The 27,852-nt window shown below is 51.6% G+C and overlaps 2 protein-coding genes across 2 annotated transcripts; one reads left to right on the forward strand and one right to left on the reverse strand.

Annotated features, from left to right (window-relative positions):
- LOC8058229 lies at positions 1,031-1,633 on the reverse strand. Its single transcript, XM_002458183.2, has one exon. It carries the CDS (start codon positions 1,496-1,498, stop codon positions 1,274-1,276), a length of 225 nt encoding a protein of 74 aa, XP_002458228.1. The 5' UTR covers positions 1,499-1,633; the 3' UTR covers positions 1,031-1,273.
- LOC8054949 (neural Wiskott-Aldrich syndrome protein) lies at positions 12,751-14,035 on the forward strand. Its single transcript, XM_002455997.2, has one exon. The coding sequence runs from the start codon at positions 13,258-13,260 to the stop codon at positions 13,690-13,692; it is 435 nt and encodes a 144-aa protein (XP_002456042.1). The 5' UTR covers positions 12,751-13,257; the 3' UTR covers positions 13,693-14,035.

Raw genomic sequence — 27,852 nt, forward strand, 5'->3', positions numbered from 1 at the left:
CCATGGGAAGAGGAAGAGGAGATCACGGCCATGGGGGAGCTCGACCCAGGCCACGACGAAGGGAGCTCGACCCCGGCCAACATAGCGGAGGGGAGCTCGGACTCGGCCAACATGGCGGGTGGATCTTGCTCCGCTGGCCATGGGAGATCTCGCACCACCGTCCATAGGGGAGAGGAAGAGGAGGTTGCGCGCGATGTCCATGGAGAAGAGGAAGAGGAAATCGCGCCGCCGGCCATGGGAGAGCTCGACCCCGGCCAGCATAGCGAACGGATCTATGTACCGCCGGCCACGACCACGAGGGATCTTGCGGCCCCGGCCACTGCCATTGGGGAGCCCATCTGTCCTAAGAGATGAGGTATCCAAATATTTAAATGTCCTAAATTATTGTCTTAAAATATCCAAACATTCAATTTGTCCTAAACTATAAGAGAATATAAATCCTTCAAAAGGCAATATCCATATTCATACGTAACATTAATATCTACAGCAATGGATGGCCTGCTACAAAATAGCTAATAGATTGTGACAGATAATCTCAAACAAACAAGCTAAATTATATGTCTCATTTATTACGATATAATTTGAATGGATCTTTCTCAGTTTTCCATTTTGATAGTTTCCACATTTTTCCAGAGCTAAAGGATTCTAGATATATAGGCTCTCTAATTATTTGGGTCTTTTCTTGGTCTACAGAAGTATCTCGAAAGAAAAAATAGAAGTTCTATTAGATGTTTGCCGGAATTTGTAATTAAAAGATAACGACGAGAAGAATGACTTGTTCCAAAAGTATATTTGAAATTGAGCGTGAACGCTGCATCATCGTGCAGACTCAAAGCCGGTTTGCCATGCACGGATTGGAGGATCAGTATATTTCCTAATTTGGGTCTGGCTAGGAATCCCCTAGGAAGTCTGCAGGCTCGCAAGTTGATCCTCTTCTGTAACGGGATTCAGTTTCTTGCTATCTGGGGGTCATTATCAGTCCGTAAAAAGATCCCTCCCGGACTAAGCTCTGGGGCAAACCAGACACCACAACATGCTCCATGAATCTTATAACTAGAAGTTAACTCAGATAGGATTGAAGAGATACAGAGTATTACGTACATTGACGGCGATGCTTACAAGCGGAGTACAAATGTATACAAACTGAAACCACACTCTTGCGACTCATCTTATTGAGAAAGAGGGCTGAGTAAAAGGATTTCACAAATTAGGATCCTGGAGAAAAGGAAGGGACGACATGAAACAGGATGGATCGGGCGATTAATTAGCTAGACTAGATTGAGATGGCGCTGGTGACGCGCGGGTACACGACGGTGGCCGGGTGCGCCATGATGCGGCGTCCCTTGCGGTGGCGGAACAGGTACACTGCTGCCCCCAGCGGCCACTCGATGACCCCGGCCACCACGAACGCCGCGAACCCCAGCGTCGGTCCGACCACCTTGCACCGGCACGGGTTGCTCCGCGTCCCGCACTGCACGCACACCGGCACGAACGCCATCGCTAGCGCTTCTGCTTTCTTTGCTGCTGGCTGCTGCTGAAAGTGTGGATTCTGATGGATGGATGCGAAGCCGAAGAAGGGAAGCAAAACTACTCACTGTCCTGCACGGGTGAGATGAGGCTTGTCACATGTGTCGGTGTCGCCCCCTCGCTCTTGTGCGTTTATAAAAGCTCGCATCGGAGACGCGTGGCGCGACTGAGAGGGGGTACGTGGTGGACGACGAGTTCCTTAGGCTGGGGTTCGGCCGAAAGGTCGGCGGTGATTCGTTTGCCACGTACTCCGTAGGGGTGGATGTCACGAATCTAGAGCTGACACGTGCCTGACCGTTAAGGTTTGTTTTCGCGAAGGAATTTTCTGGAACTTCTGCCGGTACAAAACATGGAACACTGCGTTGCTACTTGCTACCACCTGTCGCTGTTTGTGGTGTAAAAAATAAAACTGCTCTCTTGGGCCTGCTCGTTTCTGATTCTTGCAGATGTTGGGCTGTAGCTGCACAGTCCAGCCCATCCGCTAGGCTGCAATCCAGGTAGCTGCACCCTACAGTCCATCAACTTCACCCAAGGACCCTTTCCTCCACCATTTCAAAGGACCGTTGCAGCTTTCTTCCCATGAATGGTAGCACTTTCTGCCCATATTGTCCAATGCCATTTTTTATGTTGTGCGTTCTTCATTTGATGATGATGTTGGTATTGATCTGACGATGTGCGCCTCCTTAGTCAAACCATAAACTGATTTCAGGCCAGCGAGACATTGAACGGATCTGTTGTAGATTTTTTTTTTTCAGAAAAAATGTAGAGTATTTTGGTCCTGCAGATTATCCTTCCCATTTACATAATCAGTTCACGCATGGATCTGTTGTTAGCAGTGAGAAATTAAACAAACTGAGACCTATAATTACGTGCAGCTGCATCCTCTGAGAAGGGTGGAAGTGAAGCTGGAGCAAACATCTGAATATTGAACAAGCGTGCCTAGTTTATTTCTGCAAGTTAAGCATTCATCCTATTCTCAAGGTACACGACAATTTCTTGTTTCTAGTTTCCTTTGCTCTTTAACCAACCAGGAATCCAGGATGACGACTGGTCCAAATCGGAGACAAGTTTCTTGTGTGCCACTAATTTTTGAATGGGGATGCCACCGTCATGCTTTTGGAAATTTTAGCTTTGTTCAGTTAGGAGTAACCTCAAACACGCTGTAGATAAGTAACACCAGTTCAGAAATTTATTTTCTTTAGTTCATAGTCAGCCATTATTACAGAGTATATTTCAAAGGCCGCGCCCTGCATGTTTGTAGCTGTATCTTTCCTACCAATCCTTATACTATCGAGATCCAGCAAAGTTTAGTAATCATTTCACTTGGTTTTCTTGATTTTGCAGTGGCTTGGTTCCCTCTGTAACCGCATGATTCACTGTTTATTCTTTTTGCAGAACCACGCGGTCAGAAAACAGAATCAGAAAGGACTTTACAAACAGTTAAGCTAGCCTTCCATAAAGGAAATGCATCTGAGGTGGATCACTGATAAACTTGGTCTAAGATAAGAAGTTACTCCAACTATTCAAGATTTTGGTGCAAGCAAAATTGATGTGATGTGCCATCTGCAAATTCAAAGGCTATAATGCTACTGACAAACCAAATTGGGCAGCGGACGAAATTCCTAAATTCCTTCCACAATTTTTGTCGCATTAGAAATTTGTTCCCGCCATTTGTTGGGAATCTCCCATTTGTTGCTCAACATTTTTTCCCCCGCCAATTGAGTTGCCAGAACTCCAATGAGCTTCGGGACGGGTGGCTGCAGGCTGCAGCTATGGCTGGCTGGGTGCTACGGCCGTTAACAGATTAAGGGATGTGACCGCCTCTATTAAGAACGGAGGTGGTCATCTTAAGGCGGCCACTACGAAAACCTATACAACAAGTAGTGCTTCGTATGTGTTAAGCGGGACTAATATGCTAGTAAAACAAAAACAATCAAAAGAAAATATTAGTCCTTTCAAAAAAAGAAAATATTAGGCTTTGGCTATAGCCAAACCAATAACTTTTGTAGTCTTTCGTTTGGAAACATATTGGGCCCACTGTTGGTACTATATAGGGGCTTTGAGGGCAAAGAGGAAATAATTAAGAAGGTGACAAAACAATCGAAAGAAAATATCATTCTTAGCTAAATCAAGAACTTTGTGGTCTTTTCCTAGAAAATAATTGGGCCCACTTTTGGCAAATATATATACTCTCTTCGTCATGAAACATAAGGTATCCAAGCAATTTATAGACAAAATAAGGAGCTTGGCAAAATATCACCTTGCCCCTTACTAATTAGGATGGAGGTAGTAGTTTAGTTGTTATTTTCTGTTCTTATTACTTGCTGCCTGTTTCAGATGATGCTTAGTTTAAAAGGTATCTCAAATTTCTTGCCAAGAAAGGAAGAAGAGAGGAGGATGAGAATCTAGAATAACTTATATTTTGGTATAAATTTTGAACTTTAGGTCTTTTGTGGCCTCCAGGGCAAAGAGGAAAGAATTAATAAGGTGAACTAATATACACCGACAAATAGATAGTTGAGGGTGGAGGGCGAACAGGGCAAGAGACACAGCCGCTTCCTCCCCCGACCCTGGTTCTCTCCGCGCTGCCACCGGCGGCGGCGCCGTCCACCTCTCCCGTGTCGGTGGCCGCCGCCCCCTCCTCCACTGCCTTCCCCTTCTCCTCCGCCTCCGTCTCCTCACCTTCCCCTTCTTCCACCCCCGGGCCCCTCTCCCTCTCGGTTCCAACGCCATCGCCGAGTCCTCGATCTGCATCCGGCCTGGGGCCTGCGAGCTCCTCCTCCACCCCCGTCCCCTCGGTCGTTGCAGGATGCGCAGAGGCCGCCGCCGTTGGGGCTTCCCTGCTCGCTGGGGACGACCTCAGGTGGCAAGCGCTGTCACCGCTAGTGGGAGGGCGCTGCACGGTTGGGCCCCGACAGTGCGGCCCTACGGCCGTCGACATCAGGGAGTCCTGCGCCCGGCACGATGCTTGGGACGTCGCTGCGCTAAGGCCATCCACCGTGCTGGGTCCGGTGGGCTGCACCAGCACCGCCGCCGCGGCTCCCCTCTGCCCAGAGCCTGCGACGGTTGCTACTGGGTCGGGGACTGCGCTTTCGGCGTCGGTCACCCCAAGCTCCTCTCTCTTAGCGGCCGCGGCTCCCTTCTGGCTTGCGTCGGGGGTGCGCTCGAGGTACCACCGGTGGGCGGATGACGACGACGATGCTTGCCTCGACGTCGTGCGCCACCCAGCCCATCGAAGGCGACCTTGGCTCCCTCTGCTAGCGTCATGGCTCGCCCAGACCCCGGAAGGCAGCGACGTGGTCATTGGCGGCGAAGACGCGGTCGACCGCGTCCATAGCAGGTGTGTGGCCTACCTGTGCGGCCTGTGGAGGGTCGCATCCCTGCTCGCCAACGCCGTCGTGGACGGATCTCCGCCCCAGATGCCGACGGGTGGCGCGAGGTACTCCACCGATAGCAGACGGGGCCGGCTGCCACCTTGACTACGCCTCGCACCGGCCAGTCGCAGCGCAGGCAGCCCCGGAAGATTCCTGCGGAGCTTTTTGGAAGATGCTTCAAGTGTTTGTCCTCTACTCATTGAGTAGCAACTTGTCGGTTACCTCGGCGTTGTCTACGCTGCCACAGTCTCCACCACCTCGCCAGAGACTGCTGACGCCCCAGGCATGCTGTGGCGCTCCAGCATGCGTCCCACGACCCCTCACGCGCGGAAGGGGGCCGGGCAGGGCACCGTGGCGGGTGTCGGTGGAAGCTGGTGGCGTCTGCGATGACGACGATGCAAGCCGGCGAGGGCCGCCACCTCTAACGGTTTAGGGAACGCCGCTACTGCCGTCGATGCCGGTGGCTTCCCCAAACCTGATCCCCAGGTTTGGAGCCGCTCAGGTGCTCGGCACCACCAGGGTGGATTGACCCAATGCTAGAGGAGTTCGCCATCACGCTTCAGGTCATGCCTCCTCATGCAAGACCTGTGGCGGCCACGGTGGCGCCCGCGACGGACTCTACACCGCCGATGCACGGTCCGTTGGCCGACTATAACACTCCAAAATTTTCAATTTTGGATTGTTATTAGAAAAACACTAAATTAAATAAGGATTTAAAAGTTTTTCTAAAATATTACAAGATTTTTATTAATTATTGTTATTATAAAATGAGAAAAATATGAAATTTTAAAACTTTTATTAAATTAAGTGGAGAGTGTTTTGCTTTGTTGTTGTGTGTTTTGTGCCCTAGTTTTGTTTGGCTTGTCTTTGGAAAAAAAATGAATTTCAAAATTTCTGTCCTTTCGGTTTTCGGAAAAATAAAACTCCAAAAGTCATAATTGAAAACTAATTTATAATTCAGTTGAAAAATAATTCAAAAATGTGTTTTTAACAAGATGTGCTTTGTTTCTAAAAGTAGTAAAGAAAACAAGCTCTAAATAATCTCATATTAGAAATTCAAAAATGGTTTGGAAATTGGTTTGGCAAAATAGTTTAGAACTTCTCTTTTATATAAAAAAAAGTTATTTATTTTCCCTCTTTTTCCTTGCTTTTTGGCCTGCTCCCGCTTGCAGCCTGCCCCTGCGCCCGCGCTCACTCTTGGGCCGCGGCCCATCCCGCGCCCCTGCTGCTGGCGTGCAGCCCCGCGGCCCAGCTCCACCCGTCCCCCTTGCCCCCGCGCTGAGCCACCGACGGGGGGGCCCACCCGTCAGGGGTCACCCCCAACCTCCCGCCCGATTCGGACGGGAGAGTTCACCGCCGCCGCCTCCGGTGTGGACCCGCGCGCACCCCAATGTTCCCCGAGCCTATAAAGGGCTTAGCCCTGTGCGCCGCGCCCGCCTAATCCTAGGGCGCCGCCGCCACCGCCCTAAGCCCCAGCCGCACCTTGCCGTCGCCATAGCCGCGGAGCCGAGGTTCCGCCGCCGTCGTTCTCCGCCTCCTCTACATCTCCGTCGACAAGAACACCTGCCCGAGCTTCGCAACAAGGTGAGAATCACATCGGTGCCTTTCTCTTCCTCCCTCCCCCTCTCTGACGCGCGAACGAGCTCGCCGGAGTTCTTCGGCCGCCGTCGAGCCGCCCCACCGCGCGGCCCGTCCTCCTCGGCCACTCTCTCGCGCGGCCAGCACGCGCACCGCGCTCGCCTCGGCCCGCGCGACACGCCAGTGCCTTCGCTACGCCCCGCCGTGCCCTACAGCACCCCCACGGTGAGCTCGCCGGAGCCAGCAATGGCGCCGCCGCCGCGGCTCGCCCGCCTGGCCGCACGCGCACACCGGCGCCCCCTCAGTCCACCATGGACCGGTAGACCAGCGCCCCCGCACGCGGTCCACGGCCCCCGCCCTAGACCGGCCCTATCCTGCAGCGCCACGTGGCCAGTCAAGCCGGCCACCCACGCTGGCCCTGGCCGTTTTGCAAAAAGCTCCCTGTGGTTTTCATTAATTAACCCGCAGTCCACCCCAGTTCAAAAATAATTAGATTTAAGTGCTATTTTTAGCAGTTTAGCCCCTGGCGCCATTAGTATTTATTTATTTAGTCCAAAATGCTTTTAAAATTCAGTTTTATTTATTTAAATTACAAAAAATAGTTCTGTTTATTCACAATTTTGTCACTGACCTAGTTTTGGCCGTAGAATCTGCGTTTTAACTCCGTTTGAGCTTGTTCTTGTCGCGTTAGTTTCTTATCGTCGTAAACTACGCTTTAGCAGTAATAGTTACCTCGTTTGACCGTTTAGATTTTCGCCATAAATACAAAATGATTAATGTCTAACTAAATGCCCTTTTAATCTACAAAGAACAATTTAGGTTTACACTTTGGTATTTTCTTTTATAATCTAATATCAACTTTGTTAATGTTAACCTAAGTATTTATTAACTATGATTCTTTTAGTTAAACATAAATTATATAATTAATTTGTTTAATATTTATTTAATGACTTTTTGATTAAAAGCAACTTAGGTTTATAATTTTGATCTTTTGTAAATAAATAAATGCTCATGTTATTAATATCAACCTTAATGTTTCTTTATTAATTATAACTTGATTAGTTTAAACATGATATATAATCACTTATTAGTCGCTTTCATATAGGCTATATTTCAAAAACTATAAATGCTTAATTGGCTTCAGTGGTATATAGTTATTTATAAATAAAATACGACCATCGTGTAGTCGTCTTCTTCGTTACACTTCGAACCTCGAAAGTCGTGTCCGTTTAACGATAGCTCTGTTCTCAATCATTCTTGCGTTGTCACAATCGTAGCAATAAGTCGTGTCGTTTAGTGCGCTCTTTCCAAGCTTTTCTTTTGATTGTCGTTTGTTCTTAGTCGTGATTGTTTGTTTGTCTGTTTGTGTTGCTTGTTTGCTACGAGTAGAAGAAGCGTGGTTCGTCAGCAGTGAAGACTAGGAGCTAAGGACCGACGGTCGAAGCAGAAGTTGAAGATCAGAAGAAAGAAGCCAAAGAATTCTGAGCAGTTATACACTGGGAATAAAGGCAAGTGCATGTACCCTTTGATCATATTGTACCTATGAACTTTAAATACATTTACATTTCATTGCATGAGTCTTAATACTGCAAACCCTAAGGACATGACTAGCCCTCTACTATATTCCTTGTACTCCTGGGTTTATACATGGGTAGAGCTGCTCTGCTTATCTATTCCATATAATAAATAAAAGTAAATGATCTTACCTAATGAATTCTTCAATGATGATTAATGATCAAATGATGAACAATGGTCACTTCGGTGATGGAGATGTTGCGGTGCTTGCGAGCATCGTGGTTTGTTGAGGAAAGAGGGAGCGGGTACTGTTGGTGGTCCGGTTTGCCGGACGTACCCGTCTCTGCTCTCCGTAAGGACTTAGTCACGGAGCGGCCCCCTGGGACATACAGTGCAGCTCCAAGCTATATGGCTCTGGCTTGACTAATTATCCGGACCTCCGCTGGTAGGGTGTTACTTTCCAGGTAGGCGTAAGGAAGTAGCTTGGGTATTTATATTAAGAGGTCGGTCAGTTCGGGGTCCCATTGCTATGGGCACGGCTGCCGCGCGCCCCGGCAAAAACTTACGAGTGACATTCTATTAGTTGGACCCTCTGAAAGGTCTCGTAGTGAAACCCTGCCTGCTCACCTTGGTAGTGTTTTGGGGAGTCGCGACTCCGGGCGAATGGGAATCACGACTTGGAGTGAAAGTGCACACCTCTGCAAAGTGTAAAACTGTTATATCAGCCGTGCTCACGGTCACGAGCGGCCCAGACCCTCACTTGATGAGCAAATTGGATTCACTGGATACTTGGAGGCGAAACTTGGTTGAGGTTGCTACCTCGTGCTTTGGCGGAATGGCTATTCCGTGTTGGCAGGATTGCTATCATGTGTTCTTAATTGGGATTGCTATCCCATGACTTTAATGGGGTTGCTACCCCGTGTTACTATCTGAGGTTGCTACCTCGATAATAATAATAATAATAATGATTAATAAAATGGTTAATCTACTTCCATCTAATTAAGGGTCGGGATGCTTTACTCATGTTTAGTAATAGGTTGTTTTAATAAAAGAATTGTAATAAAAGTTTACCAACTTAAAAGCTCACTTACAGTTAAACAGTGTCAGCTTTTCCTTTGATTAAGCCTTGCATGTCATTATACTTTCCGTCTGTACTTGTTGAGTTCGACATGAACTCACCCTTACTATTTCCCCCACACTCCAGTGTGTAGTAAAGTGCTGCTCAGAAGAAGGATAAAGATGTCATGAAGTTTTCTAGAAGGATATCAAAAGTGCTTGGCGTACGGAGCCCCCAGTCAACCGTCCCTGAGAAGAATGGAGCCTAAGAAGTTTAGCTACTGTTTCCGCGTACTCTGATGTTTGTAAGTGTTATTATAAATATGTTTTCCGCTATATATAACATTGTTTCTGATATTTCTATTCTTTGTTGTATGTGTGGACTTCCTGGGCACACATATGACGACTCTGGTCTTATTTTAAAAGCCAGGGTGTGACACCGACCAAGCCATGTCTGGCCTCTGCGACGCGACGCCTGCGACGGGTGATGCCGCCGTCTCGCCTCTGCCGTCGGCGCTGTTGACGCCTCCTCGCGAGAGTCAGCCCGGCGTCGCGTGTGGGGACGAGACGCCGACGCCGCTCGAGGCCGCTCGATGCCTTGCAAGGTTTCTCGATGAGGTGCGAGTCGAGAGGGAGCTGCCGTTGGTCGCCTCCCCACCTCGGCAGAGGACGCCTGTCAGGAGGCCCTAGCCTCTCCGGCCTAGGAGCAGTCGGATTGCCGCCCAGCCATTGGCACACATCCCAGCCTCTAGGCGGGGCGAGGTTCTCCTGAACAAGCGACTGGGGATCGCTCCGCCGACCGCACCGGTTTCGCCTGCGCCGAGGGGGATACTCGATGCCCTGCGCTCTGGGACTTTGTCGGCGAACGAGGTGGAGGCCCTGGATGCGTTGTTCCCAGCGTTCAAAGGGCGTGCGTGCGAGCTCTTCCAGGAGGACTCGTAGGTCTCGACGTCGAGCGCGTTTTGGTTGACTCATTTATGTAATATCGATCCACACAACTCTTTGCTAGGTCGGTCCAGCTGTTGACCACCTAGCGCGCTTGTTGCGTGTTGGTGCACTGTAAACTCTTTCTTCTTAATATAATGATGCGCAGATCTTCTGCGTATTCGAGAAAAAAAACAAATAGATAGTTGAGGCTGAGCAACCGTTCCGTTTAAGCAACTGTTCGCAGAGCCTAGCTAAGTTGATTATTGTAGCAAAGATGCTCAACCACGATAGTGAGTAGTGACGGCAGTAGGCAGAGCAGCCGCGCGCTTGGCTCCGATGAGCATAATTGATTGATTAAGAAGGTGCGTAGCAGTTGTGCTCAATTTGGCACATGACAGCCATCTTTAATTAGAAAAGGAGAAAGATATAGAGAAAAGATCTGTGCACGGAGCAAAAGCAAAAGAATTTGAGTGTGGAAAGAATGTCGTGATCTTTCACCTATATATGTGAATTAGTAATAGTGGCAAAAGAAATTTTAGTTACTATCTCTTTCTGTCCGTGACAAATATTACTAAAAATAAAGGGAGTTGAGTCATACGGTCGATTTTGTTTTCAAAAAAAAAGTTTTTAGATGATCATGTCAAGTATATATACTTTTGCCAAAGTATGTCACGGTCGATTTTACCTTAAACTGCTTGTGCAAATTATTTTATGTAGCATTAAATATAAATTAAAAAGCAATTTTTTGTATAATTTATTTGTAATTTACGAAACAAATCTTTTAAGTTTAGTTAGTTTATAATTAAATAATATTTATTAAATATAAACAAAAATACTACTCGTGGATGTTTTGCAAAAAAAAAATTGTAAAGGAAACAAGGCCTTGAATCTCCTACCGATGCTTTCATCTCGGATGAAGAGAGAATGTAAAAAAAAAAGCACCGTCAGTCGGTCCGTGCGACCGTGCGTGTCGGATTGTCATGGAAGAAGAGCACGGGGGGAGTGACGTTGCTTTGTACCGACGTGGGCTCAGCTAGTCATCCGACGATTATGCTAAACCCTCCAATAAACTCTGTTTTATCTACATAGTTTTAGGTGAGGTAGTTTTGCAAATTAATCCGTGAAGCATGGAAGGTTCTGTCGTTTGCTCGCATGCAGATTGATTAGCTGGCTTTGCCTACCACACATGGCTAATCATTGGAACCTTTTTGCCCTAAAAGCATTAATCATTGGATTATTAACAACATCCAGTTGCGCCAACTCACTTTCGCCTACACTGTTATTCGCCGGCTTTTTTGTCGGTTTTTTTTCTCTTGAAAAGCCATGGAGAGAGCATGCCGGGCATGTATTGATAGAGGAGACTTTTTTTCGTTAAAATGTGCCAAAACGATGCATGCGTGTGTTATTTATTATTATGTGGTGTTAGGATGGATCCAGCTTCAGGGATCATTTGATTTTATGACATAATTTGCCACAGATTACTGTGTTAAGGTAGTCAAGCTTGATCAATTGCTTTGACAGCGATTAAAGGCGTGCTTGGTTTTTTTCCCCAAGCTAGCCTTGCTTGACTCATCTTGCCTAGCCTTGCCAGGTCAAGTGAGCCATTTTGGCTCAGAGCTAGCAAGGAAATCTTTTGCCCACACAAGTATCGATGGACTTGGGCTAGAGTTCCAAACAAACAAACAGCTTCCATCAACATTCTCATTAGGCAAGGCTACACAGTAGCAAGCCAAGGATCCAAGCATGCCCTTCTTGCAACAACTACTCTCTCCATATTCTTTTTATTAGACGTGGAGGAGTTTAACTTAGATACCAAAACACTATCATGGTGGACTAATTGTCCACCGCCCTATCCCGCTTACGCTTTGATTGGCCATGGTCTAGGTTTGCCATCTCAACAACCATGTTAGAAAACATTTTTCTAACTTAAAACAAATTAGTTAAGATTTTTTAGAGATAAAACCATACTTTATTATGTTTTTAGAATACAAAAACACTTTTGGGGGAAAAAATGAGAACATAATTCATCTCGTTTCGATCCGGTACCTGGTTCCGTAGTTCACGGATAAAAACGAAATTATAGTGCAAGATAGGGTTGAGAAATTGGAATTTACCCTAGGATTTATTTTTCTTAGACTTACCAAGGTACGAAAAATATGTTTTGACGTAACTTTAGACAGGTGTAGCAAAAAAAGTATAGCAAATGTTAGCTACCTGGATGTAGCAAAAAGAAATTTAGACCATGAACCAAAAAGGTCCTAGCGGCCGGTGACAAAAAAAAATGTTTTTTTTTTCTTGAAAATGGTTCGGGTTTGTCTTTATTTATATATATAGCAGCGTTATTTCGGAACAATCAAATAATCAGATGCGTTGAATCTGCAAGTCAAGATGCAAAAATGCAGTGGGAAGTACGTATTGTAGCAGCAAAGGGATCAGGTCAGTGGCCACCACCCCACCACCACACTCAGTGTCACATGGCACAACCCAGGACAGCCCGGACCAGATGGAAGCTTCTCCTTATTGGCGCTTTATTATACTTGGTACGTAGGTGAAGCCACCTTTACGCGATCCACCCCGGCCGCTCCTTCTCCAATGATGACCCTCAACTCTCGCCACTACGCAAGCGCTAGAGCTCGCCCTTGCCTTGGACTTGGAAGGGCTCGCGCTCGCGCGGCGCATTATTTGGACTGCCTGCCCTTGGCTTGGCCGCGCCCGCCCGGCGCCGGGCAGCGACCGCGTACTCATGCATGTGGCCGGCCAATTTGACCCGCCGGGGGACCCCCACCGATTTACGGGCCGCCACATGCTCCGATCGCACATCCCTTTCGAAGCAGCAACCACCACCACACCGGCCTTCATTGCCTCGATCGCCCTCTCGCTCGCTCGCTCGCTGCCCCAGGCCATCATCTATCCCGCCGCAACGACCACGGTGAAGTGAACACCTTCTCTACAAACCACCAAAACAACGCGCTAGAATCCTGCTGTGCTTATTCCTTCCATTCCATTCCAGTTAATTCACTGTCACTGCCAGCCTAGCCTACCTTCTTCTCCCGATCCAACTAATATTCCTGCAAACAAACGAAGGGAGTAGATAGCTAGGAACACACACACACACACACACTCGAGGTCGCACTCGCATCATAAGAGAGGGCGCGGCTGCGAGGGCCACCCCCACCATAGCCATAGGCCAGGGCCTCCTATCTTGCCTCGCTCGTAGGGTATAGTGCGTGTGTTAGCCTAGCTAGTTGTGCTAGGTAGCCAGCCAGCCAGCTCGTCGGTGATGATGGGAGGACGAAGATCAGTGCTCTTGCTGGCGATCATCATCGCCATCGCCGCGGCGGTGGCGACGCCAGCCGCTGGGGCGGTGGAGGGGGAGGTGAAGAAGTGTGGAGGGTGCTCTCCCTGCGGCGGCGCCGACTGCCCGGTGCTGTACCCGTCGCCGCCGCCGCCCGCGCTGCCTCCCCCGCCGCCGTACTACTACTACAGCCCTCCGCCGCCCGCGACCTACCCCGGGGGGTCCGGGTGCCCGCCGCCGCCGGGCGCGTACATCCAGATCGGGAGCACGCCGCCGGGCAAGGGCCCGCTGTACCCGCAGGACCCGGGGTTCATGCCCAACAGCGCGCCGGGCCGCGCCGCGGCGCCGCCGCCGCTCACGGTCGTCGTCGTCGTCGCTGCGCTCGCGGCGTTGGCGTGCGCATGGGCCGCCTTCTTGTGATGATCTGCGACGGCGATCGAGCTTTCTTTTCGGTAAGTACGTAGCGCGACGGATCACGGAGTCGAGATCGTGCCGGCGCGCACGGGTTAATTGATTCCCCCAGTGTATTTATGCATGCATGCTGCTGCTTCTTCTGATAATAATTTTCACTGGCCATCATATATGGGCTGCAGTACGTAGTTCTTCTTGGAATGTACGAAGGTTTTCTTTGCTTTTTAGTTTTCGTTTTTAATCTGATGATGATTTTAGAACAACCACTTGTAAGAAATGGAACGCAGATCGAATTCAGAAGAATGTGTAACCAGCAGGTCATTCCAGATTTCGTACGTTTTCTCAGAAGTCAACTTATGATGTGTATATGTATCGCGAATCGGTGTGATCTATTCGTTCTCTTATTTAGCGACCAACTTGCCGCTGTTCTTGGGGGCCGGGATCAGGGCGATCGAGCCGGTGACCATGCGTGTCGATCATGGTCAGTTTTCAAACGTTTTTAATTCATCAGCAGGATTCGTCTGCATGGGTCAGGATTGTGCAGATCAGTCATCCCAAGGATTGCGACCAATTCACAACAATCATATATGGCCATCTGAGGCTCTGAGCTAGTGAGCTGCTACAGCTGTAGCTGTGATTCTGTGAATCCAAGGCCTTGTTTAGTTTAGAAAAAAAAAAGTTTTTAGATACGGTAGCATATTTGTAACGATAGCAATTATTAGTGTTTAATCATAAAATTAATTAAGATTTAAAAAATTTATCTCACAAAATACTGTCAGGGTCCGGATGGATCCCTGGTTAACTAGAAGGAATTGGAGTTGAGACTGGGTTTCAGCAGGGAATTTGGGGCAGATAGCAGGAACGAGAATGATAGCATTCAGGTAGAAGAGTTCTTGTTCAGGTTCGATGCTTTTACAATCACGTAGACCGCGCTTATATATACTGCGACGGTCACCCATCCACCAAATGGTCACGGCCTCAGGCCCATTACAATGCTTGAAGCCCAACTAATCATGGCTGCTAAGCCCACAACAAGAACTGGTAACTACTCACTACCTGTTCCTGCCTCCACAGCTGTTGTCGGTTTGACGACAGTGTTCTTCATCTTCCTCTTTTTTTTTTTATAAATACATGTAAATTATGTAATGCCACATGGACGCTCTTGACAAATCTCTAATGAGTTGCTTCTGTCTGTAAGTGATTGTTTCTTTCAATAATGTCATTGTAACTTATCATGTATATATATAACTAATTACAGAAACCCGCTATACATATGTAGAAACATGATGAGGGACCTCAGAGTTAGAAATGACAAGGAGATTGGATTTGTGGATCCAAATGTTATATTCAAAGACCAGAAGACCATGTATGTCTTATGAAGAACTCAAACGGAGAGAAATCTACGGAGATTCTTGATCAACCAAAAAGACAAAAGATATATACTCTTTCCCTACAACTTTAAGTAAGTGTCATTATCGTGTGTACATTCTATTTAACTAATTAATCAGATCAATATGAAGATATATACTAATTTTACCTACATGCACACAAATATAGCTTTCATTGGATACTATGTAATTAGTTATTTTTTAATCTATATTTAATACTTGTAATTAGCGAGATAAATCTTTTAAGCATAATTAATCTATAATTAAATAATAATTATCAAATACAAATAAAAGTACTTAAATTTAGAAAATTTCAGGAAGCCTGCCTCAATGCCCGCCGACCACAACGATGGATCAATTATCATACTAGCTAGTACTACCTGAAGCGTAGTTTATGATCAAACCTGTTCATTTCTCTCGTGCTTAATTCGTCCTGCCGTGCTATGTTGCTTATATTACTATTATTACTGCTAATGTCACAAACACGAACGCACACTCACCTCTATGAACATAGGCACATACCCTGTCTCTATGAGCACCTTTGAAGAACCGAATACTAAATCTAGGAAAATACGAGTACCAGTGTCAAGTCGGAGAATTGAACTTGGGTGGGCAAGTTTCACCACAAGGAAACTCAACCAGCTGAGCTACGCTTAGGCCGTGTTTAGTTCCTTAGGTGAAAAATTTCATGACACTGTAGCAATTTCATTTGTTTGTGATAATTATTATTCAATCATAGACTAAATAGGCTCAAAAGATTCGTCTCGTAAATTCCGACCAAATTGTGCAATTAGGTTTATATTTAATACTTCATGCATGTGTCTAAAGATTCGATGTGACGGGAAATCTTGAAAAATTTTAAGTTTTGGGATGGAAGTTGTCGGTGTTTTTCCCCCGGGGGGTCACACCAACGAGTAAATTTGTATGTGTGCTCCCTTTCCCGGATGGTGATGCAAGAAGACACAAAGGTTTATCCTGGTTCGGGCAAGAGAAGGCCCTATGTCCAGCGGGGGGAGAGAGTTTGTATTATCTTGCACCTAAGTGCTTGTACAGGGGCGAATACAAGCGTGGTATGAAGTGTGGAGCTCTTCTACGTATGAGTGTGGTCTTGTGTTGTTCTCGTTTCGTCCTCTTCTATTCCTAAGTCTCTCCTTTTATAGCTCCAAGGAGAGACACAGGGTACACGCGTAGATGTTAAAGTAGGGGTCGATAGCCGCATGGAGCGCCGACCTACTCGAGGCTTCCGTACGGCATGGCCTCGAGCCGTCCCATCTTGATAGCCCGGTGATGATTACGCGTGCTCCTGCGTTCTGCCCTGCCCGCCGCCTTGCGCTGGTTCTGAGGTTGCATGCTTGTACGGTAAGGCGGCGGATCCGGCGGGGTAACTGTGATGTTTTCAGTCGACGCCCAACTTGTCCCTAGGAAGGGACCCTGTTCGGTCGAGGGTCGGACGCCGTGTAATATGCTGATATCTCGAGCGCTGACCTTAGATGTCTCGAGGGGGTCCCGATTAGACGTTCCATCCTCGTTTCCTGCGTCCTGACACGCCCTGGGTCGTTCGGTGGGAAGGCTGCAAAAAGATTGATGGGACGGAAGCCTGTTCCCTATCATGCCTCCCGTGACCTGTGCGTTAGGTGGGGAAACATCAGGCGCATTTAATGCTCCCGCCCGCGTGCGCGCGTCAGGCGGCGGATGGCGCCCTCGCGCTCGACGCCCCCCGGTTCGCATGAGCCTATTCCGTATTCGACGGTAACCGGCGCTCGACGCCTGATCGATTCGCTCGACGCTATTTCCGTCTTCGAGGTTACGGCCGTCGATGGCGGCGCATAGGTAAGATTAGAGCGTCGAATTGAGGGTCTCGACCTGCGTACGGGCAATCTCATAATGCGCATCGCTGAGGGTACCCCTTACTGATACCCTCGACAGTAGCCCCCGAGCCTCCATTTGAGCGCTAGCGCTCGAGTGGAGGCTTTGTTTTGCGGTCGAATTTCCGTGGGGGCGCGCGAGCGACCCCGCGGGGGTAGCCCCCGAGCCCCCGAGGGAGTATTTAACTCCTTCGAGGGTTATTTTGCCAAATTTGCAGAAACGCTGTCAACACCCATGGTGGAAGGTTCTGTTCGGCTTTGCCTTGCGTGGAGGTTTCGACGTACTCTCGATAGAGCGAGCGTCTTCCACCCCGGGTTGAGTTCCTAGCGGGTAGTCTAAGTGAGAACCTGTGCCCCTTTCGAGGGGGTCAGCTGTAGCCCGGAGGCGTCCTCATAAAGCAGGGTCGACGTGGTCGGGGATACCGGTCTCATTCGATAGAGTCCAGCGGCTCGATGCCTCCCTTCGGGGGGATTCCTCTCGACTGTCTCGACCCTACCTTAGACATCGCCAGCGAGCCCTCGAGGCGGGCCTCGATTTTCGACCACTCGCTGGGGATCCCTGACTCTTGGCGCTCGAGATCGGCTGTCGAACCCTTTTGACGGGCCAGCCATCGACCTCTCGAGACTATTGTGGGCGCATACCTTGGCTTACGAAGTAAGGAAGTGGCCGTGGCGGTTCGCCTTTCTGCCCGTTGGGCGCGCCTTTTTAGGCGGGTGACGTTACGACACTGTATCGGCGGGGAATTCGAAGAGTCCGGCCTGTGAGGAGAGAAAGGACTGTCAGGCGGCGCATTTATGGGGGGAGTTACCTTATTTCTCGGATCTGTCCGTTGGCGGACTGCTGCCTATAAATACGCCGTCGCATCGCCGCCGTTCTTCTCCCTTCCGCCTTCTCGCTCTTATTCTCTTGTTGCCTTTGCTTTCTCGCCGTCTCACGAGCACACGCCTCCTCGAGCTGTAGTGAATCCACCGTCCCTCCAGCCGAGATGCCTGTAAGACTCGTCGCCGCCGACGACTGGCGCCCGTCGTCGATGACGGAGCGCCGGCTGTTAGAGCTTGAGAAAGAGGGACTGCTGCGCCGCCGCACCTCGCTATCGTCGCCGGAGTGGATCGCGCCGCCGGCGAGTCACAGGGGGCCTCAGCCGCCTGAGGGCTACGTGGTGTCGTTCGCCAAGTTCCACCGCCACGGTCTGGGCGCGCCCCCGAGCCGCTTCATGCGGGCCCTCTGCTTCCATTATGGGGTCGAGCTCCAGCACTTCTCTCCGAACGCCATCACCGTAGCGGCGGTTTTCGCCGCCGTGTGTGAGGGCTACCTGGGGATGATGCCGCACTGGGAGCTGTGGCTCCACCTCTATAGGGGCGAGCTTTTCCACGCCCCCACCGGAACCACGGGCGTAAGGAAGCCCGTGCGGGCGGGATGCCTCAATCTGGTGCAGAAGACGGGGAAGACGGACAGGCCGCGGGAGTACATCCCGGTAGGGTTGTCGACCAACCACGCCGGCTGGGACTCCCAGTGGTTTTACCTGCGGAACGACGACAACCTCCTGCCTTCCTACTCGGGCCGTCTGATCTTGGAGCGTCCAGCGGACTGGACATACGGCGTCGTCCAAGCTCATCAATCTCGGCTCGACCCCCTCCTCGACGCCCTGAAGAAGCTTCGCCAGGAGGGTTTGACCGCCGCTCTCGTCCTCTCGGCCGTCCATCACCGGAGAGTTCTCCCTCTGATGTCACGACCGTTGAGGATGGACGAGATGGGCCCTGGCGTCTCCTCTCGGGACCTCGAGGCGTGTCGGATGTCCAACGAGGCTCCGGCGGACGACGAAGTCGCGGCCCGAGTCAGGGCTGCAATTGCCGGTGATTTTCAGCCGGAGCATGTTAACGGCTTCCCCATGAGACCTGACGCAGGCTCGATCGATCTGGTACGCTTTCTTCTTGCGTGCAGCCTCGACTCTGGGTTTCCTTTCTCCCCTCTCTTTTTTCTAAGTCCACCTTAGTTTTGGCAGGGTCGGATTGATGTCCGGTCCTCGAGGCCTCCGGTAAAGGAGGACGAGGTCGATCGTGACAAACGGCGCCAATCTGCCGAAAAGCTAAAGTCTGCGAAGGACTCTGCAAAGAAGGGGGAGAAGAAGAAGAACCTCGACCGCCAAGCATTAGAGGCGCGTCGAGCCAAATCCAGGCAGAGGGGGGAGCCTGAGGAAGAATCCCCCAACGATGACGACGATGACGACGAGGACAGCGACGACTCTGAGGGGATGGCGTCGCGCCTCGATCGGATTCTCGAGGGCCCTCCTCGAGGTGACGTCGACGCCCCCCGGACGGAGGCGCCAGAGGAGGGTCCGAGCGGATCCCGTCGCCCTCGGGCCGACACCCCTCCCGCGACCAAGGCGGGCCAAGACGCACCGCGCCCTCCCCCAGTGCCCCGGGAGAGCGGTCTGGCTAGGCCCCCGGCGTCGGGGCCGCTAACTCGTGGCCGCGCCGCGGCCTCTGAGAAAGGAGATGCCGGCCGTAGGAGCGCCAGTCCCGGCGCCCGCCAGGCGGGGACCGACGCGCCTAGGCCAGTACCTGCCCTCGAGGGGCCTGGAGCTCTAACGCGGGGTGGCTCGAGGCCCACTGGTCGGGGTAGCGGGAGGCGAGCCGTTCTCCCTGTGGGGTAAGCCTTTTTTGATGTTGCGGTTTTTGTCTTCCCATTCTTCCACCTTTCCTCATATGCCTACTTTTTTTTCTTTCAGGCTAAAGCGGACCCTTGAGCAGGCCCAACCATCCATGGCAAAGAGGCTCAAGACGGGTGCCGCCCCCAAGGAACCGGGTTCGTAGTTTATTTCTGGGCGTTGCGATGTTCTTGTGTCGGTTATCATAACGTCTGACCCTTACCCTTTGTTTCGCAGGCTCCTCCAGCTCCCAACCTTCAGCCGGCGTCGAGAGGGCTTCGTCTCGTCCAGTGCCTACTCCGTCGCTGCCGACTGGTGGTGAGGCGCCCCAGACGCAAGCGTCAGAGGGAGCCCCCGAGCCCCCTAGATTGGGGGTCGAGGGGGAACCCATCACCATCAGCGACACGTCTGATGGTGACGGAGCGTCTGGGGGTGCCCGCCCCATGGAAGAGGAAACATCGACCCCTCATGTCGGGGGATCAACTCCCTGGCCCGCCGGCCTCCGCACCCTCGAGGAGCAGAAAAAGAAGAGGGAGGAGGATGAACAGCGGGAGCGCGAGGCGGCGCGGCAGCCACAGGAGCAGCAGCAGCAGCAGCAACCCCAGCCGGAGGAGCAACTGCAGCATCAGCAGGAGGAGCAGCAGCAGCAGCAGGGGCAGCAACAGCAGCAGCAGCAGGGGGGCCAAGAGGACGAGCCACTCGAGCCCCCGCCTCAAGGTTTGGCCCAACCGGCGCCACTGGCACCGCAAGAGCCTGGCGATCAGGAGGAAAATTTGCCGGTGTATGGCCCTCCCACCCCAGCGTGGCTCCTCCCGGGGGCGCCTGCCGCGATCCGGGCAGAGTCGGGGCGAGCGGACGGAGTGGTGGCGCTCGCCTGTATGATGCGCACCCCCACCGACCCCGAGTCCGAGATCAAGAGGACGATCTATGGCATGGACGGGATCGCCCCAGGGTTCCTCCGGGAGCGTCGAGCATGGGAGGACCACTTTCCCTCTGAGGAGGATGAGATTGGGTCGTCAGGGAGCAAGGACGGTACCTGGAAGACGGTGGATGACGACGGGCGGTTTCCTTGCCTCGCCGACCTGTTCTTGCGCCACGGGGGTTCCCTCGAGACCGTCGAGAACTTTATCCGCGGCATCAAGGCGCGGGCTGATCGGGAGATGGAGAACTGGTGTCCCGATCGGATTCGTATCCGAGCTTCCACCGACCCGTCCGAGCCCAATATCTTCCTCGACGACAAGAAGGAGGTCGAGAAGTGGGAGCATGTCGAGGAGCTCCGCCTTTGGATGAAGCATGTGGTGGGGCTCCTATCGGACGTCATCAACAACGGGCTCGAGCCTGCTTATTTTGTAAGTGTTTCTCGAACTCCAATCTTCATGGTGCTTTCTGGTTTCTGTATTCTAATCCATCCGACCCTTGATTGGCAGGATATGAAAGAGACCTCTCGCATCAAGTCCAGCTTCATACACGCCACGAGGGGCGGTTGGGAGCAGCTCCCCCTCCTCAAGGATCAACTCCTCGAGTCGCAGGAAAAGCTCCTTAAAGCTTACAAAGATCTCATAGCACTCGAGGAGGAGAAGAAGGCGAGGGAGGCTGCTTTGGCCGAGGCCCGAGAGGCCTCGAAGAAGACGAAGGAGGAGGCGATGCAGCTACGGGAGCGGGCTCTTACGGTCGAGGAGGCCGCGTCCAGAGCCCGGGAGGAGGCCCTGTCCTACAAGAGCGTCATTGCGGACCTGGACAAGGAGAAGGGCCTTCTCAAGACAGACCTGGACTCCCTCCGCGATTCTTTCCAGAAGATGAAAGTGGCGTACATGGACAGTGAGGTCGCAAGGGGTGCCACCGAGGACGTAAAGAAGAAGGCCCTCGAAGACCTCGAGGCGGAGCGGGCTCGATCCCGCAGTCTCTCTGACGACGTCGAGCGTCTGAAGGGAGAATTGCTGGAGAAGAGTGGAGCCGTTGCTCAGGCTGGCAGGGTGATCGAAGATCTCCGCGTCGCCAATACTGAGCTGGCGCGCTCCAACAGAGAGATCGAGCGTGCCAACACCAGATTGGTCGGCGAGAACACGGCCCTAGAGGAGAGCATCAAAGGTATGTTTCCTTTGTCGAATTTCTTTTTCGAGGTGTGCTTGGTTTTTCCTAAGGTCTCTTTATATTGGCTCTTACAGGGCTCAAGGACGAACTCCTGGCCGCCCAAGCCGAGGCTCGCAACGCCAAGGCTCAGCTCGAGGCGGAGGTTGCTTTGAACCGTCGAGTGCGGACGGCGATAAGTGATCTCTCGACCTCTTGGGAGGTCGAGCCTATGGATGAGTCGAGGGAGGACGCTCGAGGCGACGCCCTGGTCGACCAGTTGTGCTACATAGGCGCGACGCTGCGAGATCGGGTGCGGGACGCCCTCCACATCGGGGTGAAGCGGGCGATGGCGGTTGTCTGCTCGGGCTTCTCCTACGACATGGAGGTGGTGTCCCACGGCTTCGTCACCGACATCTCCAAGACCGACGCGGAGAACGAGGAGAGGCTCCATGCCTTGATCGACGACGCGGAGGCTCCTGGGGAAAGGTTGGCCAAGCTCTTCGAGCCTGAGGTGCTCCCTCCTGAGGCTAGCTCGGGCGGAGGCGAGGGCGGTGAGGATCGTGCCGCGGACTGAGGCCTGCGAGCCTGCTCAGGGCGCCTGGGGCCCCTTGTATGATATTTTGTTGATTTTGTTGCTAAGCGATACGGTGTCTTTTTGTAATTGTTAAATGCTTATTTGTCTTTCCGCTCGAGGTCCTTTTATTTCTCTTTGTTCCTACGTTTGTATCCCTTGCTAGATCTTTCGTCAAAAAACAACCTCGATTACCTCAAGGGTAAGGAAGTGAGTAGAGTTTCCGTAGCCCGGGGGCGTGGGAGTTCTCCGGCTCGTTATCCCTCGGCCTTTGGGGGGCTCGAGGCGCCTTAGCTACTCGAGCCGTGCAAGGTTTACTAAGTAAGAAAAGAAAACTTCTTGGTTTTTTCGACGCTTGGGGGGGGTCGTCCCCCTGGTAGCCCCCGAGGGGGTGCTGACTATGATGGGTCATGGTCGGCATCCCCTTTTAACGTCGAGACTATGACTCGTAACTATTTTTAGCACAAAAAGAAGTCGCTCGAGAGAAAGACTTTATTTATTCACGCGTTCGTTTACAAAGTCTTCGTACAAAATGTAGGAACGTAAGTTTAGGACTTCTAGGGGTAGAATCGACGTAGCTGTTCGATGTTCCATGCGTTGGTGAAGATTGCCCCCTTTTCGTCCGCCAACTTGTACGTTCCTGGCTTAAGGACCTCGGCCACCACATACGGGCCTTCCCAAGGTGGAGTCAGCTTGTGGCGTCCTTGGTTGCTTTGCCGGCGTCGTAGGACAAGGTCGCCTACGTTGAGGTCCCTCTTGCGCACGTGCTTGTCGTGGTAGCGTCGGAGTCTCTGCTGATATCTGGCAGAGTTGAGGAGGGCCATGTCTCGAGCCTCCTCGAGTTGGTCGACCGCGTTTTCTTGAGTTTCTTTGTTCGATTGCTCGTTGTAAGCCTTGAGTCGAGGTGACCCGTACTCGAGGTCTGTGGGGAGGATAGCCTCAGAGCCGTAGACCATGAAGAACGGGGTGTATTTGGTGGCCCTGCTTGGCGTTGTCCTAAGGCTCCATAGGACTGCGGAAAGCTCCTCGACCCATTTCTTGCCGAATTTCTTCAATCGATTGTAGATCCTTGGCTTGAGTCCTTGCAAAATCATGCCGTTGGCACGCTCGACCTGGCCGTTAGTTCGAGGGTGGGCTACTGCAGACCAGTTCACACGGATATGATGCTGATCGCAGAAATCCAAGAACTTTCTACCGGTGAACTGGGTGCCGTTGTCGGTGATGATGACATTGGGGATCCCAAACCGATGGATGATGTCGGTGAAGAAGAGGACGGCCTGCTCGGAGCGGATGTTGGTGATGGGTCGAGCCTCGATCCATTTTGAGAACTTGTCAATGGCCACCAGCAAATGGGTGTATCCTCCTTTCGCCTTTTGTAGAGGTCCTACTAAATCGAGCCCCCATACCGCAAACGGCCAGGTGATGGGGATCATCTGAAGAGCGTGGGCGGGCAGATGCGTCTGCTTGGCGTAGAACTGGCACCCATGACACGAGCGTACGAGCTCGATGGCATCCGCCACAGCCGTTGGCCAGTAGAAGCCTTGCCGAAAAGCGTTCCCTACAAGGGTCCGTGAAGCGGCGTGGTGGCCACAAGCCCCCGAGTGCAGGTCATCGAGGAGTTTTCGGCCTTCTTCTACGGTGATGCAACGTTGTAAGACCCCCGTCGGGCTCCGTCGATATAGCTCGTTGTCTTCGCCATAGATCACATATGATTTGGCCCGTCGAGCGATACGACGAGCTTCTGTCTTGTCTTCTGGCAGCTCGCCGCGGATAAGGCAGTCGAGGAACGGTGTGCGCCAATCGAATGGTCGACCCGGTCGTCGTTCTATCTCCATCATCTCTTCCACCATCAAGAGCGTATCGACAGCATTGGTTGGTTGGGCGGTGGTGGCGTCGACGCCAGCCCCCGTGCCTAGGTCGACGGATGGCTCGTGAAGATCCTTTGAGAATGCATCAGGCGGCACTGTGCCTCTGGTAGATGCGATCTTGGCGAGTTCGTCGGCTGCCTCGTTGTAGCGTCGAGCGACATGGACAAGCTCGAGGCTGTGGAACCTGTCGACGGGCGGTTACGTAGCCGCATCGTCGCTGCCACTACATTCTGGCCTGCTCGAGGGAAACGGCTGACAGGTTGCTCTGGCTCTGAGTCGCCGACGATCTGTCGATGTACCTCTCGAGCGCGTCTGCGGACACTTCCGCCCGGCGGGTAGGGCAGGTCTTGCTCGAGGTTTTGCTCGAGCTGGACGAGGCGCTCGCGGTCTTCGTCGAGCTTCATCTTGAGCTCCCGTAGCTGCGCGAGGTGCGCGGTCTTGTCTTCCTGAGGAGGGGGGGTCGAGCTGTCCGTCGTTCCCAGGCGTCCTGGGGTCTTCTCACGCTGCGGGGGCTCGACCACCCGCGGCAGCATCCCGTGTCTCGTCAGTAGTTTCTACCGCCCCGTCGATGTGATAGCATTCCCTCGTAGGGTCATAGCTGTCTGTCTCGGAGTCGGAGTCTGGTTCGGCGGCATAGAAACACCCACGTCCTTCCTCCAGCAATCGTTGCCTGAGGGAGGTGATCGAGTATCGTCCGGGGCCTAGACGACGGAGGCCTTGTACTCGGGAAAGGTCTGGCAGCTCGGACGCCGACTGCCGCGCTTCAGAGCTACGTGGGAGGACCATTGGTCTTTCTACGTACGTCTGGGCGTTTGGGCATATCGCCCTGGCGAGCGACGCCGCGGCGTTGTCCAACCCGAACGGCAGTGCCGCCCTTGGAGAGAACAACCCGTGTGGAAGTAGCCTAGCTGCGGTGGGGGAGAGCACGCGAGACGCGTCCCCTCCCGTCGTCGCGCGGTGCTGAGTCGTCGCGCTTGTTGCTCCGTCACATGGTGCTGCCGCCTTGTGGCCCACGTCCTGCCTCGCACGAGCTGTTGGTCGTGCTGAAGCAGAGGGGCCGCGGTGGTGCTGTCCGCGCCTCTTCTTAGGCGGGGAGGCGTGGTGGTGAGGGCGTCTCGGGGCCTTCACCCGTGCTGGCGTAACGCGGGCTCCTTCTGGTCCTTTGACTGAGAGCAAGATCATGTCGTAGCCGGAGCCCGTAGACATGAACTCGAGACTCCCAAACCAAATCACCGTGGAGCGCGGAAACGGCGAGGCAAGAGTAGCCATCCGGAAAGGAGTGGGAAATCGATGAAAAACACGCAGGACCCCTACCTGGCGCGCCAACTGTCGGTGTTTTTCCCCCGGGGGGTCACACCAACGAGTAAATTTGTATGCGTGCTCCCTTTCCCGGATGGTGATGCAAGAAGACACAAAGGTTTATCCTGGTTCGGGCAAGAGAAGGCCCTACGTCCAGCGGGGGGAGAGAGTTTGTATTATCTTGCACCTAAGTGCTTGTACAGGGGCGAATACAAGCGTGGTATGAAGTGTGGAGCTCTTCTACGTATGAGTGTGGTCTTGTGTTGTTCTCGTTTCATCCTCTTCTATTCCTGAGTCTCTCCTTTAATAGCTCCAAGGAGAGACACAGGGTACACGCGTAGATGTTAAAGTAGGGGTCGATAGCCGCATGGAGCGCCGACCTACTCGAGGCTTCCGTACGGCATGGCCTCGAGCCGTCCCATCTTGATAGCCCGGTGATGATTACGCGTGCTCCTGCGTTCTGCCCTGCCCGCCGCCTTGCGTTGGTTCTGAGGTTGCATGCTTGTACGGTAAGGCGGCGGATCCGGCGGGGTAACTGTGATGTTGTCAGTCGACGCCCAACTTGTCCCTAGGAAGGGACCCTGTTCGGTCGAGGGTCGGACGCCGTGTAATATGCTGATATCTGGAGCGCTGACCTTAGATGTCTCGAGGGGGTCCCGATTAGACGTTCCATCCTCGTTTCCTGCGTCCTGACACGCCCTGGGTCGTTCGGTGGGAAGGCTGAAAAAGATTGATGGGACGGAAGCCTGTTCCCTATCACGCCTCCCGTGACCTGTGCGTTAGGTGGGGAAACATCAGGCGCATTTAATGCTCCCGCCCGCGTGCGCGCGTCAGGCGGCGGATGGCGCCCTCGCGCTCGACGCCCCCCGGTTCGCATGAGCCTATTCCGTATTCGACGGTAACCGGCGCTCGACGCCTGATCGATTCGCTCGACGCTATTTCCGTCTTCGAGGTTACGGCCGTCGATGGCGGCGCATAGGTAAGATTAGAGCGTCGAATTGAGGGTCTCGACCTGCGTACGGGCAATCTCATAATGCGCATCGCTGAGGGTACCCTTTACTGATACCCTCGACAGAAGTAAACAACGCCTTAGTTCACAATCCTAGTAATTTGTAGCGACCGAGTAATGATGTAACCGCTTCAATATTTGTTTCTTTGTGAATTATGATTCTCATAGATGTTCAGACTATGAAGGAGAATTATGTTAGAATTTGGCATAATATATCCCTAAAATTTCTTTTAATCTCACCATGTGCTGAAGATTAGTATTTATAGAGAACCTTGTTTTTGTTATGTAAAAAGAATAGTGCTCTTTGTGTAGAATTTTGGAAATGAAAAGGAGAAAGAACTTATCCGAGAGATTGGGAGATTGCTTCAACCATCGAACTCAATAGGTGAGCTTCCTTTCTGTAACTTCTGGGAACTATCGCGGGCACATTCCAAGAAGAACTACATGGGCTTCCATTCTCCCGACAGTCCGACACACACGGGCCAAGCCCACTACTACACGAGCTGAACCTATATCTCGCTCCATATAGCCCTAAACGCGTACGCGTGCATATATCCCTAAACGCATACTTCATGCCTGTTGCATCGCAAAAATCGAATAAACGGTGCAGCTACCAGCTAAACAAATACACCCCCCCCAAAAAAAAGACTAGAGTTGTGAATGGGCTAGTAGTTCAGTGGTAGGATACCTTTTTCTGAATTTTTTCTAAAATTTTCACGCTATATGCACGCGTACGCGTTTAGGGATACTGTGTGTTTCCCGCGTATTAGAGAGAGCCTTCAATCTCTTCTGTGTGTACTGTGTGTATGGCATGAGTGTAGAGTGTGGGTTGTATGCATTCAAAGTTGTAGCTATTGAGGTGGATGCACCAACCAGTTTAACCCAAAAGCTTAAGCTGATGGGGAGAGGTGGGCAATTCACTTATATTCCAACACTCCCTCACGTGGAGGCTCCCTCAGGCCTCAGACGCGGAATAGGAGCAAGCAACAATTATTTTTATTTAATTGCGCTAACCAGGATTCGAACTCGAGACCTCTGGCTCTGATACCATATTGAGTTGCATGCACCAATCAGTTCAACCCAAAAATGATAGGGAGAGGTGGGCAATTCACTTATATTCCAACAGTAGCGATTGAAAAAAGGACTATAGTTTAATGTATCATTGGTCCATTAACTTTTACTCATGTTTTACTTTAGGTTCATCAATTATGAAAGTGGTTTTTCGAGTTCATAAACTTTTTTAATGTATGCATCTCTATTTTATACTCTTCGTTTCTCTTTTAAATCTGATGTGGCAGCCCAGGATGACGCTAATCTGTCTTCTGGAGGTAGTCCACGGTCAGGCGGCTGCTCCGCGGGGGCGGCGTTCATGACCACGAACCGCTTCAGATAGCTGAGGACGAGGCAGAGGGACTCGAACGTGTATATTGGAGACTAATAGTTTAGATTTA

Source organism: Sorghum bicolor, chromosome 3 (assembly GCF_000003195.3).
Source record: "Sorghum bicolor cultivar BTx623 chromosome 3, Sorghum_bicolor_NCBIv3, whole genome shotgun sequence".
In the NCBI taxonomy this organism is placed as follows: Eukaryota; Viridiplantae; Streptophyta; class Magnoliopsida; order Poales; family Poaceae; genus Sorghum; species Sorghum bicolor.